An 18,961-nucleotide genomic window follows, 5' to 3' on the forward strand; every position below is an offset into this window, starting at 1 on the left:
ATAATAATGATAAAAAGATTGATCAATTAACTTATCCATATTTATTTTTAAGTATACCTATACATAAATGTTCAGAGACAAGGAAATCTCAGTGCAAAAATAGTTTGTGTTGATACATACAAAAATAATACAATCTATTAATGAAAAATATTAAGTTACAACTTACAACAGATCATCGTTTAGTATAACAGGGCATTTTTTCTGAGAACAGAATTAAGTTGCGCAAGATGATGCAGAAATCCAATATTAGGAAATATCCTTCGGCGTTTGAAGACGTATTCTAGGGCTTCTGCTGCATTCATTTTCCCGCAGATCATTAAATATGCTAGGACTAATGTAGCAGATCTTGATATGCCGACGACACAGTGTACAAGAATCTTGCCTGAAATTATGAAGGGACTATCAGAGAAAATCTCAATTACCTCGAAAAACGCTTAGAAAAAACCTTCAATTAGACTCAAATCAGCGGACTTCTACGATACCCTTCAACCCCCACCCATAAATCTGCCCTTGCTAAGCCTTATTGAAAAACAAATACTTATAATAGGCCAGATTTGTGTACCTCCAGATTTCACTGCGTTGTCTATGAATTTGGCCGCTAGTTCAAAATATACGGATATATTCCATGACGGCCTATCTTCTCCTGGTATTCCCAAATATTTAATTCTAGCTTCCCTATAGAAGTCTTGACTCGTATCGACCTGCGTCATGAAATCGAATCCTTCTGCTGCATTCAAGACGTGTGTGAAACCGTTCTTGATGAGGAATCGTTTATCCTTAGCCGTTGATCTAAAAAGAAGTATTAGAATTGTGCTAATGGTTCAAGAGGTCTACAACTCACTTATCTCCTAAGTAAACACCATTACAAATTAGATTCACATCATGTAAATCTGATAACTTGGTTGCGTGATTGGTGTTAACGTTGGCTGTTAACCAATCCAATAATTCGCTCAGGTAGTCTCCTGTTATTGCACTCGTGTTTTTTGGCCTCAGGGTGCCCTGAAAACTTACCAAACTAAAGATGATTCAAGGGGTACCTTACCTTTCATCGAATCTTTCCATTAATTTTTTTGAATCAATTCTTGATATTATTATTTTTGAATGATCGAAAATCATTGTGACGGTTGCATATAAAATTCTTATTATGAAACGTTTCTAATCGATACGTGTAGAAAAAAAACGCGACCTTCCCAGAAGATTTGCAGCTGAAATATTTTCGAAACAGCTGTTATCATGCGTTCATTGAAGTATTATCGGAAATGCGAGATTTATTTTTCCAAACTTACGCAAAACTCATGCTCATCGACCTTATTATTCTCATTTAGATTGTGAAATAATGACTTCGGAACTTATTTTTAGTGGTTTCAACATGAACCCGTATTATGTATATAGGCCAAGGTCAATAAACTTTTTACATACAACACAATCGAGTATTACGATAATAAGTACCTACTGTTATTATCTTATAATCATTAATTTGAGGTAGTTATTAATAGAAAAATCTGAGTTAAAATGCATGGCCTCTTGTCATAATTTGAGCGCGAACGAAAATGAAGAAAAATTTCATCCGATAAACACTATACCGTTCTAACTTAGTCTTGCAAATTTAAATAGCAGAAAATTATAAAATATCAACTCTATTTTTCATTCCAAGTATTATAAATTAACGGATCCCGATATGATTAAGTAAATTATGAAAAAATTTACAGTATTCTTAAAGAGTATTTAGTCAAATGTGTCGTACTTATGTAAATTGAAATTCAACAATAAAAAATAAAACTTCAGACGAGGCTATTAGAATAAGGTGTTCACAAATATTTGAAATGAAAAGGCTCTTACATTGTAGACACGTTCTCTCCACATTTTCGAACTATCTTTTAAGAACTAGCGCGAAACTTCGATACCATTTGCGATAATGTATCGATCAAACATTTTTTTTTGTTCGTAGTAGTATTATTCCTGCGCATCAGGAACGGCAAATCAAGTTTTATGGTAAAAATAGATTATTGAATCATTGCCAATTAGTGATCATTTCAAACCTTTTTATTATGCGGATGAAACAGTTGATCCACGTTCTCAACTAATTAGTAGGTGTGGGGGTTTAATATGCGGCTCGATAACCTGATATGGGTACTGAGCATATAAATTATCGACGGGTTCTGGGAATAAATACAGAATGCTTCAACAATTACCATGAATCGAAACATACAATGCTTTTTTCGGCAACTTACCTTTATTTGGGCTTGTGCATCCGGTAGTTAAACTGCATCATGCACCTGTACACACGTGAAAACATATTTCCAATAACTCGTACGACGAGCTGATCTAAATTAAATTAAGGGAATCATATTTCAAATGAAATTTTTCAGACGTGTTCGGTAACACCGTCGAAATTATCAGTTTTTCGCGACGTTTTTCTGTTCTGATCCAAGGAACAGAAATGAATCTTTTAGAAATGTAGAAGCGAATTAACGCAACTCCTCTTCAGATAGTTTTTTCGTTATGTTCACTTATATTTTGGGAGTAAAATAACAGACGAAAAATGGAGAATTGTTTATTAAAAATAATCACCTAAATTCAGAAATAACTACAGTTGAAATAAATTATGTTCAATAAATTGCAACAAATGGACAAGAAATAAAAAACAATAGTTAATGATGAGAGTAACTCTAGATTATGTTAACAAACAATACTCAAAATTCAAGATGTACCAATATTACTAAGGAGTGAATTTGAGTTATCAAATTCATTCTATCACGTTCAGTTCACTAGTCAGCAAACGCTTTACAAAAATACATGTGCTCCCCAATAAATAAATCTTTACATTTCAATGTAACAGAAATTGCACACACAAGAATTATTAACTCATTTATCTTCCCATTTTAAATTAGAAAAAGAAAGATTTTTTACACACTATATCTGTACATTCATTTTTTTTTATTTACATCTACGATATCAATAAAAACACTCTTACCTTTGTCAGTCTTTAAATACAAGTGTTTAGAGTTAAGCAAAACCAAAGCCTTCTGAACATTCATGTATAGCCTTTAACAAGTTTGAACGAAGCTTATCGTAGGATTCATAAACAGGAAGATCAAGTTGATTAAAACTGGAAAGATAAAAATAATCAGATTAATTTATATTCCAAAATCCGAAATGTGGCCTTAGGGAGGAAATTTCTAAATGTTTTATACTAACCAAGTGTGGGCAGAAGGTAAACGATCAGTGGATCTATCATCACGATGAATCTGGAACTTTTGCACTCCATTCATTCCTTCTAAAGCACCAAAACCTTGCAGAGGTACTTTCGATGTTCCAGTAACAAATTGAAGAAATTTAGCCCTGTCTGCTTGATCAAAGGATCTGAGAGCCCTCCAAAACCACTGAATCTATAATAGTAAAAGGTAGATTATATGAAAATGAAAGCTATAAAAAATATAAGGTAAATTACCTGTAGAGAGTTTGACTGGTATTTATGGTATTCTGTATTTGCTTTTAGATCTTCAATATCTACATTTGGTAAACCTGAAATGAGCAATTCCAATTCCTGCTCATTAAAGATGGAAATTAGGCGCATAGGAATGATGTCATAAAAGCCTTCTAAAAATGCATTCAACCTGAAAGTAAGTAAATAAAACATAAGCATATTTCAGACTAATGAATTACATAAATGTTTGAAAAGAACCTGTAACACATTGAAAAAAAACTTACTGTTGTTTTATAGCTCCCGTCATTTTCATTTGACAAGAGAGTCTAATGTATTCCATTTTATTTTCTTCAGTTACAGGAACATTTCTACCATTTTGAATCAGGTCCCTCACTTCAGTAACTCCAAATTCATTAATTTCGGTACTGAATGTCAAATCTAAGCCTAGAGAGCTTATATTATTTTCCATCAAATATACTAGACTGTTATAAAAGCTATAATCTTCACTTTCCATGTCGGTGTATTTAACAGGTATTCCCAATATGTGTTTGTAGAATGAACGCGTGAAGTAACACTCAAGAAGTTTATTGTCAAATATAGCTTTAGCTGGGAATGGAAAAAAGTATTAGTTAGATTCTTTTTCTTTGTCCAGCATTGTATTAACTCACCTATGACTCTACCAACAAATTTATAGTAGCATAAATGATTTGGATTATAGTGACTAGCAGAATTAATCATGTATGTGACTCGATCTCCCGGAGATACAGTGAACAGTGCATACATTGGGTTGAATATATCACGGGATATAACGACGTACCATTCTCTTAGTAAACCACCGGCATCCTGACCTTCTTCCTCTGAGAAAAAAATTAATTATTCCACAAGTCTGCGTAAAAATTATGTAAGTTACCTTCAAAAACGATATAGAATCGATTCTTCCATTCCTCAGGTGTTTTTCTATATAATTCTCTGAATGAATCCTCGAATATGTTCGATCTCCTGACATGTACGGCAGTTTCTTCCCGTCTGACTCCAGCGTCCATTCTCTCTAATTCAGCTCTGAAGTATCTCCTCTTGATATCAAAATCTAATATCCTGGTATGATCAACTAAAACTGCGAAAGGTCCGTCTGCTAAGTTAGCAGAACTTTGACGCAGTATTTGATTGAGAACTGTTCGATGTTTTTCAGCAAAATTAAGGAACTTCAATTGTTCCGGAGGGACGGTTGGTTTTGTGGAAGAATCTGAGCTGTTGGAATCTCCTTCCACAAGGAACGATTCTGGTTTATTAGAACTACCACTGGAACCTCCACCAGTGTCCACATCGGCAGGTTGCGGTGCAGGCCTAGTTACATTATCCCTGTCTCTTTCCCTTTCACCCTGGTTATCTCTTGTGACCAACTTATGGTGATGAGGAGAATGTACTAAGAAGAAAGCTTCAACTGCAGGCTGTAATGATATGCCAAGTAATTTTTTGTCACCTCAAAACTTATCTTGATACTAACCTGAAGGACAAGGACAGCATGGTGATCAGGTGTATGTTCTAATTCAAGAAGGCACTGGCTTAGTGTTTCCCAAAGAGGTTCAAGCTTGGACAGCTGTTCACACAATGGTGGCAACTCTTGACTTGATGATGAAGCTCCTTCTGCAAAGAAATAATTAATTATTCTGTCTCTTCAATCTAAAGGCCTTCCCACTCACCATTTCGAAGTGTTTGTTTAATAGAATGTCTAATATTAACTATAACTCGAAGCACCCTAAGGAAAAACACCTGACTTGAGGACTTTGAGGTTAAAGGCACCATAGACGGTAGTTGCAAATCATAGGAAGTTTTCACTTTTGTAGACGCAGTAATAACTACAGTTTCTTTGGTAAATCGATTGGCGATAGTTCCCTTAGATGTAGAAGGCTGAATAGTTTCATCAGTTTTGCGTTTTTGAGAACAGTTCAGGTTCTTCAGTTCACTCAACATATGGTCAATTTGATCTTTAACGATATCTCCCATCTTACTTGCTGCAGTGAGGAGTAGGTTCAGTATCTGAAAATAGATTTTCATTGAAGGATCCATTTTTTCAATTATATTTGATACTCACCAAATAACTCATTTCAAGGGAAGAACTAGCCAGATTGAGTAGAAGATTTGTTATGTACTCTAAACCTTCTTCTGAGCAACTTTTATAAGTAATCACATTGACAGCTAAATTAATGGACTGAACGGGAGTAGCAAAGCTTTCTTTTGGTAACTTGACTTTAACCTTGGCTCCATTTTGATTTTTAGAAACTTCTGGCATTGTGGAAGTAATAACAGACAATAATCTCAGCAAATTATCGGTAAGATGTGTACTTTTATAGATAACAGGTGATGATAACATATTCAATAATTGACCAAAAATGGAATGATCAAATGTGGCATTATCTGAATCCATCAGGGATATAGTGTTTGACTTGGGAATACTCTTTCCCTTCTTTGTACTTGCACAATCCAGTCTCAATAAGACGTCCCAGAAATCTAATCCTTCTGTTTTTACTTTAACTGGGGACAGTAATATTTTATCATCTTCTTTGAAACACTTAACTGGCAATAGATTATTTGGAAATGTTTTTGACAAAGAAATTATCAGTTCTAATGCATTCTTGCAAATAATTGGAGCTGCTTGGGGATGAATGGATATGTTTGCAACAGCATACTTATCGCTACGCTTTGCAGGTCCCCTTGTTACTATGAAGACATTTGCAGAACATCCTGGAATATAATTTCGCAATGAATTCACTATAAATTCTTACTCAACAAATTCTTACCCAAAGCAGCCTCCATTCGTATGTTCAACCAGTTACCACCAGACTGAAGGGACTTGACATCAGTCATCAGTTTACTAGTCAGAGGTCCTGGCTTTGGACCTTTTCTGGAAGGTTTGTTCAAGGAGTCATCTTGCTTTGTATGGACACTTCTGTCAACAACAGATAAAAGAGCACTAACAATCCATTCCCTTGTTGGTCCATGGAAACATAAATTTCGAATAACTCTGAAAATTAATTCGTATCAAGTGAAATTCAAATTTCTGAGATCTAGTGTCTACCTGTGGAGTCTCAGTTTGTTAAGTTGAGAATCATCTGTGAACAGCAGAACAAGAAGGCAAGAGAGTCCTTCATGATCAAGAAGTTGCCTGCCTCTTATTTTCATATTGGTATTTGAACCAGATTGTCCGCTACTGTTCATGTTGAGTATATCCCGACCCCAGGTTGCCCACTGAGATCGTTGAGGAGGAAGAAAAGGTCTTCCACTGATTCTTCCTCTGGCAGAGTGTCTAATAATAGTAGTTAAATTGTTATGTAGGAAACGTTCTTGAACTAATTGACGGTTCCTTGCTTCTAGATCTCTACGCAAATTTTGAGCCTCGGCAGCAAGATCTGGAGGTAAAGCAGATATCTGGGAATCTTCCATATCTGATAAGATCTGGAATGAAAAATGTAAAAAAACCGAATATTTAGTAAATCTTCTTTTATACCATTTGTCTCAATGATGGTTGTAAAGTCTCAAAGAATGCACCCGCATCTACAGGTTCGTTCGGATTTGCATTTGAAGCCGCTTGTCTCTGTTGTTCGAGTCTCTGTTGATTGAGTACCTCTTCCTGCAGTGATGGAGGTAAAGCAGCCAAAAACTCGGAGTTTACTTCAACAGGAAGCTCAGCATTCGGCTCACTAGATGTCGGCTGCGACTGTGAAGCTCTAGCCAAGCGCTGTTGGAAATTCAATAATCTATGTTGCTCTAATACTTCCCTACGCATTTCAGGAGGAATAGCGGCCAGGAAAGATGGATCAACACCTGAAAATTACATTAGGCATAGAATTTTTACTCTCTTGAATCCGCGTTACTGACCTTCTGGAACTTCTTCATTATTCAATGAACTCGGACCTGGTTCGCTCAACACAGCACTACTTGTTTCTCTAACTTCAGGAGGAGTGTTCTGTCCGGTTTGAGTACTTTGTGTGGGATTCATCATTAATGTAGCAACAATTTCACGGGTTGAGGGTGGATGAGATGAAGTCTCGAAATACATATGCCGGATGTTGCTATCAATTTGACTGAACGGTGATTCTCCTTCTTGTTCATTTTCTGGATCTGTTGATGAATCCCTGGTAGCAGAACCTGAATTACTACTGGCTGTATTAGGTGGAGTAGTCCTAGCTGAACCTGAACTCACTGCAGGGGGTTCAGATTCGGGATTGAAAGGGTTAGGTGCGATTGAATTGCGTAAAGCTACGTTGGCAGCATTTGAAAATTCCGACACGATATTCCTTATGAACTGAGCAGTCGTAATATTTGAATTTGTCGATTCATCGTCCTCCTCTAATGGAACACCATCAAGTTCTTCATCATTTCCTGCTAATTCAAAAAAATAATAAGAACTGAATGATTTGCTCCCGACAATAACTTACTTCTTCTAGCAGGCCTACTTTCCGAAATATTTTCTCTAGCATCCTCGCTACTTTGCTCAGAGTCAACATTGTGAATTGTGAGTTTGAGTTTCCTGCTTTGGGTGGTTTGTTCATCATTTTTTTTCTTATCCAATATTTCGGCATTTCGGTGCTTGATCAACGTGGGCAGTAATTGATTGCAAATATACAGTGAAGTATCATAAACAGATTCCATGTCCAATATTCGAGCTTCAATATTCCACCAATATAGAACAGGAGGAATATGACTTAAAGTAGCAGCCAATGTAGACCCAAACAAATAACCTGAATTATCTACTAGATCTATCTGTTCTTCATGGGTGGGAAGAAATCCGAAATTGTCCATCATGATGACGCGAGGAGACTCTCTTATCTCTTGACGTAAATCAGCTGAACCCAGAGCGATGTGAGGATCATGAGGACCAAGCAGTCTGAAATGCACATATTTTTCATATTCTCTCGAGAAATCGAATATACTGCACAAAATTTATAACGAGACAGTATCTTTTCCATCAATTAAACTTCGCAATTACCTCTGAAGGATGACAGGTGGATTGGGGTTTCTTGGATTGAATAAATATTGGTAACGTCTAGCCCTATTAGTTCTTTGAGTTCTTGTGAACATGGACTGCTGATTAAGTTCAGTACCACGTCCTAGCAGTAAGGGATGAATTAGCGAACCTGAAAATCAAAACATAAATAGGCTGTTTTTTTTTCTTCCCATGATATTTTACCTGAATGTTCTGTGTTTGAATTTGCCTCATCAAATATTGGAACTGTGAATCCGTTTTCGTTCCATCTTACCCTTGGTAAAACGTCTTCAGCCACATTATGATAATGAATCATTAGAATGTCATCTTCATTTCCCTCTCCATGAGAACCTTGATCAAAAAGTTGAAATATATTTGAGGAATCGATAGATTGCGTCAATACTTACCTCTTCTTCTTTCTTCAATACTTTCATCATTATAGCTATTCGCGAAATTGTTCTCAGAGTCATCAATGATTTCCTCATCAACTTCGTTGTCTTCATTGTCATCATCACCACCCTGATCTGAAGTATTAGAATCAGAATCACCCGAATCGGTGCTCATCATTTCCTCCTAAAATTAATAATCATTAAAACTTGGCTCTCGTTTCGTAAACAAGAAAAAACTTACTGTTGCATCTCTTTCAGTTTCAAAATTAATATTACCATGATTGTCAATTTCTAAACTATGATTTCTATTCGAGGACGTGTTGTTTGTGTTTCCCGGATCTAGTAACTGCCCCATAATTTGTTCGAGTACATTATCTTCTTCAGCAGTTTCTTCAGCATTTGTTGTATCCAATGTTGATGATATATCATGCTCGGTGTTTTCAGTATCATCAATTGCTTCTTCACCTTGGGCTATAGTATCTTCATTTGAAGTATTGTCCAATTGGAAACCCTGCCCTTCCTCCATTGGTTGGGTTTTCTTCTTAGATTGCATGTGGAATGGCACCGGCTGGTTGACTATTCGTGATAATGATTCTAAAGGCTTCAAACAAGCGTTTCCAGTATAAGCAAGATGAGGAGACGACAAATCCATGTACAAAGGAACTCTGGCCAAGTCGTTAAAAAGTCCTTTCCTTATCAACAGTCTCACTATATTATTAATTTGAGGTCTAACTTTAGACTGTGGTGGGCAATTCTCTATCATAGTTGAAATGATTCCACAAAGACTTTGTATCTGACCGTGTTTTTCAGCAGATTCTGGTGAAGATAACGCACGTGCTAAAGCTGCCTTCACTTCCAAAACCAATGTTTGTTGGGCTTCAGGAGAGTGATTAGACGAGGCAAGGGATGCTATAAGCATACGGCACATCGAGGAACTTTCAGAATCGGATAAATTAGGAGTCTCAGGTAATATTTTATCAAACAAAAATGCCAGTACACTAGTATTATCGCTGTAGTGATATTCGGACACGAGTTTTGCTACTGGGTGATAAGATACCACAGCATCCGCTAAGATTTTCAATATGACATATTTGGACAGCATTGGTTTCAATCTGTTACTATCGGTTTTAGTCTCAGCATTACTGTCAGTTTGAACAGATGGAGAAGATGAAGACGAACTGTCTTCGTTAACATTTATGTTATCTTCAGAAGTTTGAGTAGCTATTGATACTTTGCTACAATGTGGTGGTGGTGGGGGTGGAGGGCTAGTATCTACTTCTAATGGATTTCTTAGCGCATTCAGAAGATCACTTAATACTTCATTCGCCACTCGGGATTCTAGTACTGGTGGTTTACTCCTAACCGGCGGCTCACATTTGACGACCAATCGCGAGTCAATTTCGTCATTTCTATAAGTTGCGGTATTCAATCTGAGAATTGTCCTGCATACATCGCTAAATGTTGTCGGATCTCTTGTTATTGCCCCACCAACCTGTCTGGTGAAATAAATCAATTCTTTGTATGGGGGAGGTATGGTAGATATGGTTCTACCTCTTATAATTTTCTCCATTGCATATGCCAATATGTTAGGTTCTTCTAGGCAATGTTTGATCAAAATTGTTGCCAGTATGCCGAATCCCGTGAAGTCGTTCATATATTTCATGGCTAGAAGTGCTTTCACACCTCCTTCCTCCACAAAAATTTTGGCCATTTCGAAGGTTCTGGTCAATCTAACACAAGTTTGGAGCACTGAGTGTATAACTTCTTTGTCTACTGGCAGTTGTAGAAGCTTAACGCATGCCAAAAGCATACAGATTTTTTGTGCTTTATCCATTTCTTCAAAGCGAGCGTTTCTGCCTTCTTTTTCTCCTGGTTTTATGCCTCTGGTTTCTGGTGGTGGAGGTTTAGTTATATCCATGAAACTAGGATGATTCAGATACACTATGGTCATAGCGATGGGTCTATTATTTCCACTTTCTTCATTTATTTGAAGCATGTTAGCAAATGTCACCGTATATCTTCTGCGGCCGCAACTTACTTTAACACTGTGTTCGCCGGCCCAATAGGCGTCATTGATTGTTTTATTATTACTGGAAGAGTATGGTGTCCACTTTCCTGTGACCAAATCAAACCATCTCCATACTCTGCTTGTATTAGAGTGCATCATGTCTTTCCTATCACACAGTATCGATATTTTGGACAATTCATCTATCATTAAAATGACGGGCGATAGCCATTTAAATCCAACCCCAACATTGTGACTTGTCATTGATATTTCAGTCCTAGATACAAGGTTTATTAGTGCAGGTAGTAAATCTCTCTTTTTGAAAGCAGCACCTGCGCAAGATATTCGCATTTCGAAGTATGTGGACATCTCCAGGAATAAAATATACAGATGGCATAATTTAGATAACTGATTGGTGGTATTAGAATCAACGCTGATTATATCTTCCAAATTAAGCGTTGCTATTTTCACTGCTATCCTGTAGATTTCGTCTATAATCAGCTCGTATAACTGATCTCTATAGGGTTTTCCATTCCTCTTCATTACAGCAACCAAGAGTTCGCATACCTTGTGCACGCAATCTGGTATATGTTTGATTATAAATAAACAAACTTTTATACAATCTTTGCTGAATTGATCGATCAGACTTTCTGCTAATGGCGAACCACAGTTATCTATATTAACTTTTCTTCTGAATGCATCTGTATTGTTCAGACCAAGTGCAGTTGATAGATTTTCAACCACACTATCAATTTCTTCAACTTGCGAAGTGGATGCTTGACTTTGTTTAGGTGGATGTGTTAAGAGGTAATCTGTAGCTTGTTCTAAATTGATTGTGTGAACTAATGCTTCCAAAGCATGTTCCCTACTGAAACCCATATCCATCAATTGCTTCAAATTATCAGGAAAATCTTTGTCTGTTAATGAACTGCTTGTTAACGCACTCAAAGTACCATCTTTCAATTTTTCTTTGATTATTTTCTCCCCGCGTAAAATATGTTTGAAAATTGTTAACATCGACTCTGTCATTCTAGTACCATATGTTGGCAATGGCTTTCTACCCCATAACAATTGGCAACTTTCAAAAGCTAATTTATGAATAGTGATTAAATATTTCAAAGGATCGAAATGCCATCCGTTTACTGGATGTTCAGTGCCTCGATTGGACACAACATGTGGGGATTCCAATACGGCCTTAGGATTAACCATTTTTTCTAATAGCATCAACCACGCATCCAGAAATCCTCCGGTACCTGTCAAGATCAAAATAAGGAATTGTTACAAAAATACAAGGAGATTAGAAGATTTCCACCTATCAAATTGAAAAACTAGGGTTAAATTGTTTAATTGACGATTAATAATTTGTTAGTTGAGATATTTCAGTATTCAAGCTATTAGTTAATTTGATTGAAATTAGCTTGCCTTCTGGTAAATTTGGATCCTCAAGTCCTTGCTCAATAGGAATAGTTCCTCCAGCACTCAAGGCCCATCGAAAAGTCTTGAAAAATGCGTCCAGACCACCACATTCAACAAATTTTTTCAGAAGTAAATGATATGGATATCTCTTTTCATCAAAGAGCATTGGACTGGTGAAGCCAACGCTGCAGATCAAGAATGTAAGTCTGCACTTGGGTGTAGGGCATTGTAGCAGTTTTTCCCAATCTAATCCATCACAAAGTAGCAATCCCAAAGCAGTAGCTACGTTTCTAGCAAATGGTGAAGGGCTTGGGGGAGAAGCGACAACATTTTGTCCCCGTCTCTGACGGACAGGGCTACCAACACATAACTTAACAAGTATCCCGAACAACTCTGCTAAAGCTCTTCCCAATCTTGAGGATGATCCAAGGAGAGGTTTGATTAGTTTAACATTTGGATTAGATTTTCCAGTACCCGTTTCTGAACCAGAATCAACTGTTGTTGATCCATTATTTTTAGTCAAGGCATCTATGGTAGAGGTAGAAGGGCCTACAGGATTAGCCATTTCGCACTGCAATTAAAAGAAAAAGGAAAGAATATCATCAGAGCCCTGCAACCACAGTATTATTTACCATAGCAAAGAAGTTTTGCAACTTCTCCATGTCTTCTCTTGGTATATTACAGTAAGAGGGCATCAAATCCTCACTACAATACGCCAGAAGAAGAGTGCTTTCCCACACAAGGGAAGTATACAATTCAGATAATCCTCTCAAGACACGAATACCGTCTTGAGTACCCCACTGCTGCAACGATAAGCTTCTTATGTCATTTTGTCCTGAAAAAATACAACAGTCTAATATTTGTTCTGATATAATGTTGGCGTTTCTTACCGGTGCGACATATATTAACAAACATGATGACAAATCCATGAGCTGCACTCATCCCATGTAGCAGAGGAGTATCAGTTGCTGTACTAAAAGCATTATCCGTATTTGGAGCGCTAGCTAATTCCATTAATAATTTTGACCCTCCTGGCACTTCTGTTTTAGAAAATAGTGGTTTCATCAGAAGCAAGACCTCGGCCAACTGATGCAGCCCTTCTTTGAATAGTGAACAGTCATGTGCTAAATTGAGAATGCTCTTGCAGACTGTAGCAACTGCCTGTGCGGTGTTAGTAGCTGGATAATCCACAGGAAGATTTGGAAGCCTCAAGAGCCTCAATAAGTATGGTAGACCACCCTGCTGTATAAATTCTTTGCAATGATCATCAGTTGAATTGTTACTCAAAATCGCATCTACGAATTTCATAACATTGAGTATGTAATCAATGAGAGCTATTGGCTGTCTTTCGCTGTTTTGAGTATGTGCCTCAGCATTTTGGGAGGAGGTTGAGGTTTCTTCCTCTTCATCGTCATCCTCATCTGAAGATCCTGTGTGAAAAAGTTGTATAATTTTTTCTATATGTGTATTTGAATTTCGACATACCTTCAGTGTTGTTGATGACCCTGCAATTTATTGAAGGAGAAATTTCGGTTTTGCTGCTAGGTCTCCAGCATATGTATTTTGGATCAGTACCTAGGTTAACCAATTCTTGAAGTAGGTTAACTAGAGCCGCAATTGCATCAGCTTTGAGACTTGGTTGATGACGCATCAATTCATCCATAGCATTTCCTAGATTGCAAGCAGTATCTGACATGGGCTCAGAGCTACGCCTTCTTCGCATAGCTGCCAAATAGGTTGGAGAAATCAAAATTTTGAAGAAAGTTTCAAATGGTTTGAATTTGGTAAACTGGGTCAAACCCCTATGGTTCAAACAGAGTGCACTGAAGATATTTGGCAGTGATCCCAGGACCTCTCTAGTAGGCGGAACTTCTTTCGTCAGTAATGCATAAAGAACAACATCAGTTAAACCATTGTCTTGAATGGTGCTCAACAGAGCTGGCTCTTGATAAACATACACGGTCACAACATCTGTTGCCAGGAGAAACAAGGAGGGACCGTAATATTCTGCATTGGCAATGATATTTTTTAACGCGTCAGGTAGAGGTCCTTCCATCAGATGACGAACATTATCATAAAATGTAGTGTCCTGAAATGCCTTCTTGAGAAAATTCAACATCGATTTCAAGAGAGCAGCTCTTTGAGGTAGACAAGTTTTGCCTTGGTTTTTGGGATGAGTTATCATTTGGACTACAGATTCTCCAGTGTCCATTTCACTTCCTTCTTCAACATCATCATCTTGAACCCTTGTTTTTACTTCAACAAGTTGATCTTTTCTACATAAGTTTACTTCAGCCTGAAATATTTTTATAGAGGAACTCAAATTTTTTTTTCGATTTGATTTTCAACTTACACTTAGACGATTAATGAAACTCTGAAGTCCTTCATGAGTTTGAAACGCTTGCATATCGATATTGGTAATAAGATCAATTACCCTCACAGCACGAGTCACAAACTGCAAATTTAAGATATCAAAATAAAGGATATATACATAAATATGTATGTCTATGTATTGTATATATCAATTTTATTTTACCGTTATATGTTCCAATTCGGTGCCATGCCAATTGATAACCTGTAAGAGGGACTCCATCATACCACAGGTTACCAATGCTTCTCCGCCAGCCTCGTAGCTGGCTAGATGATACAGGAAAGAAAAAAGTGCTGTGGCTAAAGCTAGAGGAAACTTAGATTTGTTGTTATGCAACATAGCGATGCTCAAGATTCCATCAGTATGGAAATCCACAGGTTCACTTGCTTCATCAATGTCAGCTCGAGGAAAAATTCCTTCAGCTTGTGTTAGAATTCTCTCATCATTCTGGTTTGTTAGAATCGAAATGCAAGTTCTGACCATTACAGGTAGAAAGCCATGGTACTGACTTGCTCCCGTAACATCAATGATGTTGTGTAGACGGGAACCCGGCTTCCTTCATGGGAAAAAATGTTTTGATGATTTACAGCAACATTTTATTTATATTTAACAATATAATAATAATAATAATAATAATAATAATAATGTCTTTATTTTCCCAATTCAAACCTCAAGGGGAAGTTCACCTAGTAGGTGCTCTACCACTTAACCCTTGTTATGTGACACAATTTGGAATAAGCATTAAAGAGAGAGAAAAAAAAAAGTTAAACAACAATACAATTTCAATGAGCAGAATTTACAAAAAAAAAAATAAACATAAAAAAATAAACATAAGAGAGGTGTATCTGGAACAACGAAAACAATCAAATATATTATGCATACAGAGCCTGAAGGAGATGAGCCCTGATTTCTCTCTTGAATCTTACGAGAGTAAACGTCTTGAACTCATTTGGCACTGCGTTATAAAATTTTACCACATTGTACCCGAAACTGATAATAAATGATAATAAATATTTCTTACAGGCGAGTCTTTGACCTATACAAAAAGCTTGTAGATGTCAAAGACTTTGCCTTGAAAAAACTTTACATTTAAAAAAAAAACAATACCCCAACATTAACATTTTTTTTCTCATTGACAATAGAAGAACGAAAAAAAAACACAGTACGTACATTAAGTCTACATACTTGGCAATATGTGGGCTTCTGTCCAAGTGTATTATAGCTGTCAGTGTTCTTAATGCAGCTGATCTGATTTCCACTAGATGGGGCTTGGGCAATTCAATAAGTTCAACAAGCTCCTCCAAAATTCCTGGGTATAAAAGATTTTGCGGAGAATCTTGTAGAGCATTTGAGTAGATTAAAATTGATAGTGCTTGTAATCTAGCTTGGACAAGTAATAAGCGACTTTTATATTCCGAAAATTGGTGAGCCAATCGTACATGACAATACAACCACATCTGCAAATATATATAATGAGGGATGCTTCCGTTTCCGAAAAAAAAAATCCTACCTCTTTGTCTTCAGGAATATTATACATGGAAACTAAAGATTTCATGATTTCAGCAGGTGTTTTGTGTAATTTGTCAACATGCTCAATGTGTATTATATTTGTAGAGTATCTCGTATCTTTAGGATCTTTGATTTCAATATCATCTTTGTGAAATTCTACATGTAGCGTTGTAGCCGAAGGGGCAATAGGTTTGTCCTCATCACAGCACTCGGCGAGTCCAAAGCCATTCTCCTTGCCTCCCCAATTCTACAATTAATTCATCGCATCTAATTTTTATTACCAGGCATAAATGTTACAAAAATTACCTCAGCTAAATTGTATAACCTCAATGTGAGGAAAACTTTCTCCTCTGTCTTCAGTCTGGTTATGAAGTTACTTCTTTTGGAGAACATATACAACAAATTTAAAACACCTAAGACAATAGACATATCATTAGCCTGCAGTAAAGCCAAGAGGTGACCCATTGAATTGTACAAATGGCGCGAGAACGAATGTTCTATCAGTAGTGTGGAGAAGTGCAGAATCCATAGTAATAAATTTCGGTCCTACAAAGGAATGAGATATTGTTAATCCGCCTTTTAACCAGTAGATTCACAATAATCAAGGTTTCAATTTATTTTACTGTTCCTGTGATGTAACCATTGCACTTATCTTACTATGTTACAACAAATACTGAAATTTTGCAGGGGCAGGAACAAAACAATGAATGATGCTTCCTGAAGAAACAACGAGCGCACTGGCTAATTCTGGATGCTTCAGGCGAGTATTTGAGCAGTCATTACTTTGAATTTTATAAAATCTTTCTTTCTGAGACCTCCCCTGTATGATTCATTTTCATCATACAATCATTATTGATGTTGTATGATTTGATGGATAGTTCAGCAATTCAACGCTCGAATTTGCCGCATCGTGGTAGCAAAAAGCGCGTAGACGGATTCATAATTATTCACGATTCGCAAGTTCTTTTCCATTTGGAAGTAACAACGAATGATAAAAAATCTTCGCCGAATATTTATATTTCCATAAATCATTTTAAGTCAAAAAATTGCCATTGGCGTCTCAATAGTCTGATAATTTACTGCTTTCCCTTTTTTTTTAATTTGAACCAATTAAACCTGTTCTGTGAACAATACCACCACTTTTTTTTTCAAAGAAGAACAAGATTTTCAAGGAGGGTAATAATTTTTTTATTGAACCTTTGGGGCATTACAATGATGTTTAAGACCTGTTGAATTCAAGAGAAGAACAAAAAAATTTATCGACATAAATACATAAATCAATGAAGAAGGGGAACCAAGAAAAGTAATCACACTATAAAAAATTAAAAATTTCAGTGTAATAATAATAGATCAGTAACTAAGAGTTCTACTGAAGAAAAGAATTCCAAATTCTGTAGAGTAATTGAGATGTCACAGAAATGAAAATGGTTTTTAATTTTTAAAGTGTATTGTTGATCGATAGCTATCAAGCTGTGGTTACATTAACCTAATATTGTGTAACCCATTTCAATACCGTAGGCAAGTTTATTTATCGAAAGGCAAGACATGAAATGACCTTGAGTAGAATTCCTCCAGTATTATGAATTATAGATATTTTTCAATGAATTGTACTTACTTCTGGAGAGTAATGTATATCACAAAATAACATCCACTTATTTTCCTCTTCAGGTTCACATGCTTCTTCCAGGATTCTATCAAAAATATCCAGAACTGGTGCCCAATGATACAACTCACACTTACCGAAAGTCCAAGTATGGATTTTCGATAGTTCGTCCAACAACTCTGGTCTTGTACATGTTTGCAAATGCTCTATTATTTGAAAACACTCAGCAGGCACCTCGGAAGAGAACTTCTTCAGGCGGGCTCTGTCCACTTTCATTATGACTGCTTCCTATTTTCTTCTCAGGTAACAAAAACAAATTGTATAAATGAAACCATTATTTCTACCTGAAATTCAAGACAATGAAGTCAGAAGTGGCAATAGGATTGAAGGTTTATTAGAGTAATATGGGTAATAATGAAAACCTAATGACGAATCACAAATGATTAATAAAGTCGATTTGAGAAAACGATATGAATAAAGATATGGGATTGTTTTTGAATTCCATAACAATAACTCACTTTAACCTAAGACAGGTATACAAACATGACAACTGAAAAAATTATATGGCACGAATTAATAAATATTGGAAAATATTGAAAACATACACAAAACTATAATAAAAACTTTGCGGTGAAAGTCTACATCAAAATAATGAAAATGATACAACGAATTTAGGTGTACATAAAGATACGGCCATATTGAAGATAGGCAAAATAAGTAACATGGCCCATACCAAAGACCTCAAGGTCCAAAAATTCACTTACTTTTAAAGCTCCATGACAATTATAATTGAATACGATTTCGCAAATATAATAACAACCTTCTCGATGTTTGGCACTATTTTATTTAACGCTTGTATTCTAATTCAGGCGTTGAAGATGAACGTCAATTTTGTCTATTTTCATTCAACTGAGACTGTTGATTCTGTGGCGGAGCAGCTGTACTGAACGAACTATAGACATAGAGCTGTGGAGCTGTTGTTGTTAAAAAAATACTCGGTCAAAATTTGGTCCTTATGTTCTCATCTATTTTCTTTAATATCTATGCCCAAATTGTCTATTATATAATATCCAATGATAAAATAATACTAAAACTAGCAAAACACACACCCACATAAACGCGCGCGCGCGCAGCGCTCACACATTATATATATATGTATATCAAAAATGGAGTAAGGACTACTTATACAATGATTAGAATTTGAAATAAGGATATTCAAACGGTAACACTCAAATTTGCAGTAATGATTGAACCCCT

At 36.3% G+C, this 18,961-nt stretch overlaps 2 protein-coding genes across 6 annotated transcripts; both read right to left on the reverse strand.

The window, feature by feature from the left end:
* Positions 1 to 26: 26 nt before the first annotated feature.
* On the reverse strand, positions 27 to 1,996 carry LOC123321408 (dual specificity protein phosphatase 3). Of its 3 annotated transcripts, none has more exons than XM_044908978.1 (4): positions 1,840 to 1,996; positions 842 to 999; positions 563 to 789; positions 27 to 382 (listed from the first exon to the last, which is right to left on the reverse strand). In XM_044908978.1, exons 1-4 carry the CDS (start codon positions 1,861 to 1,863, stop codon positions 180 to 182), a joined length of 612 nt encoding a protein of 203 aa, XP_044764913.1. In that variant the 5' UTR covers positions 1,864 to 1,996; the 3' UTR covers positions 27 to 179. The 3 variants fall into 3 exon arrangements, with proteins under 3 accessions (XP_044764913.1, XP_044764912.1, XP_044764911.1); XM_044908977.1 differs by lacking the exon at positions 1,840 to 1,996 and adding an exon at positions 1,287 to 1,336 and having other exon boundaries at positions 842 to 1,006; XM_044908976.1 differs by lacking the exon at positions 1,840 to 1,996 and adding an exon at positions 1,043 to 1,210 and having other exon boundaries at positions 842 to 1,006.
* A 545-nt stretch (positions 1,997 to 2,541) lies between these two features.
* On the reverse strand, positions 2,542 to 18,632 carry LOC123322021 (E3 ubiquitin-protein ligase HUWE1). 3 transcript variants are annotated; one of them, XM_044909846.1, is made up of 29 exons: positions 18,469 to 18,632; positions 17,717 to 18,048; positions 16,408 to 16,647; positions 16,103 to 16,348; positions 15,778 to 16,049; positions 14,758 to 15,148; positions 14,575 to 14,676; positions 13,707 to 14,517; positions 13,112 to 13,651; positions 12,854 to 13,056; positions 12,228 to 12,792; positions 9,042 to 12,058; positions 8,819 to 8,984; positions 8,616 to 8,762; positions 8,415 to 8,562; positions 7,864 to 8,312; positions 7,304 to 7,810; positions 6,933 to 7,249; positions 6,504 to 6,880; positions 6,226 to 6,449; positions 5,520 to 6,169; positions 5,128 to 5,464; positions 4,932 to 5,071; positions 4,338 to 4,875; positions 4,096 to 4,284; positions 3,712 to 4,033; positions 3,452 to 3,617; positions 3,199 to 3,389; positions 2,542 to 3,109 (listed from the first exon to the last, which is right to left on the reverse strand). In XM_044909846.1, exons 2-29 carry the CDS (start codon positions 17,978 to 17,980, stop codon positions 3,007 to 3,009), a joined length of 11,622 nt encoding a protein of 3,873 aa, XP_044765781.1. In that variant the 5' UTR covers positions 17,981 to 18,048; positions 18,469 to 18,632; the 3' UTR covers positions 2,542 to 3,006. The 3 variants fall into 3 exon arrangements, with proteins under 3 accessions (XP_044765781.1, XP_044765780.1, XP_044765779.1); XM_044909845.1 differs by having other exon boundaries at positions 7,304 to 7,807; positions 15,763 to 16,049; XM_044909844.1 differs by having other exon boundaries at positions 15,763 to 16,049.
* Between the last annotated feature and the right edge of the window lie 329 nt (positions 18,633 to 18,961).

This window comes from Coccinella septempunctata, chromosome X, assembly GCF_907165205.1.
Source record: "Coccinella septempunctata chromosome X, icCocSept1.1, whole genome shotgun sequence".
Taxonomy (NCBI): domain Eukaryota; kingdom Metazoa; phylum Arthropoda; class Insecta; order Coleoptera; family Coccinellidae; genus Coccinella; species Coccinella septempunctata.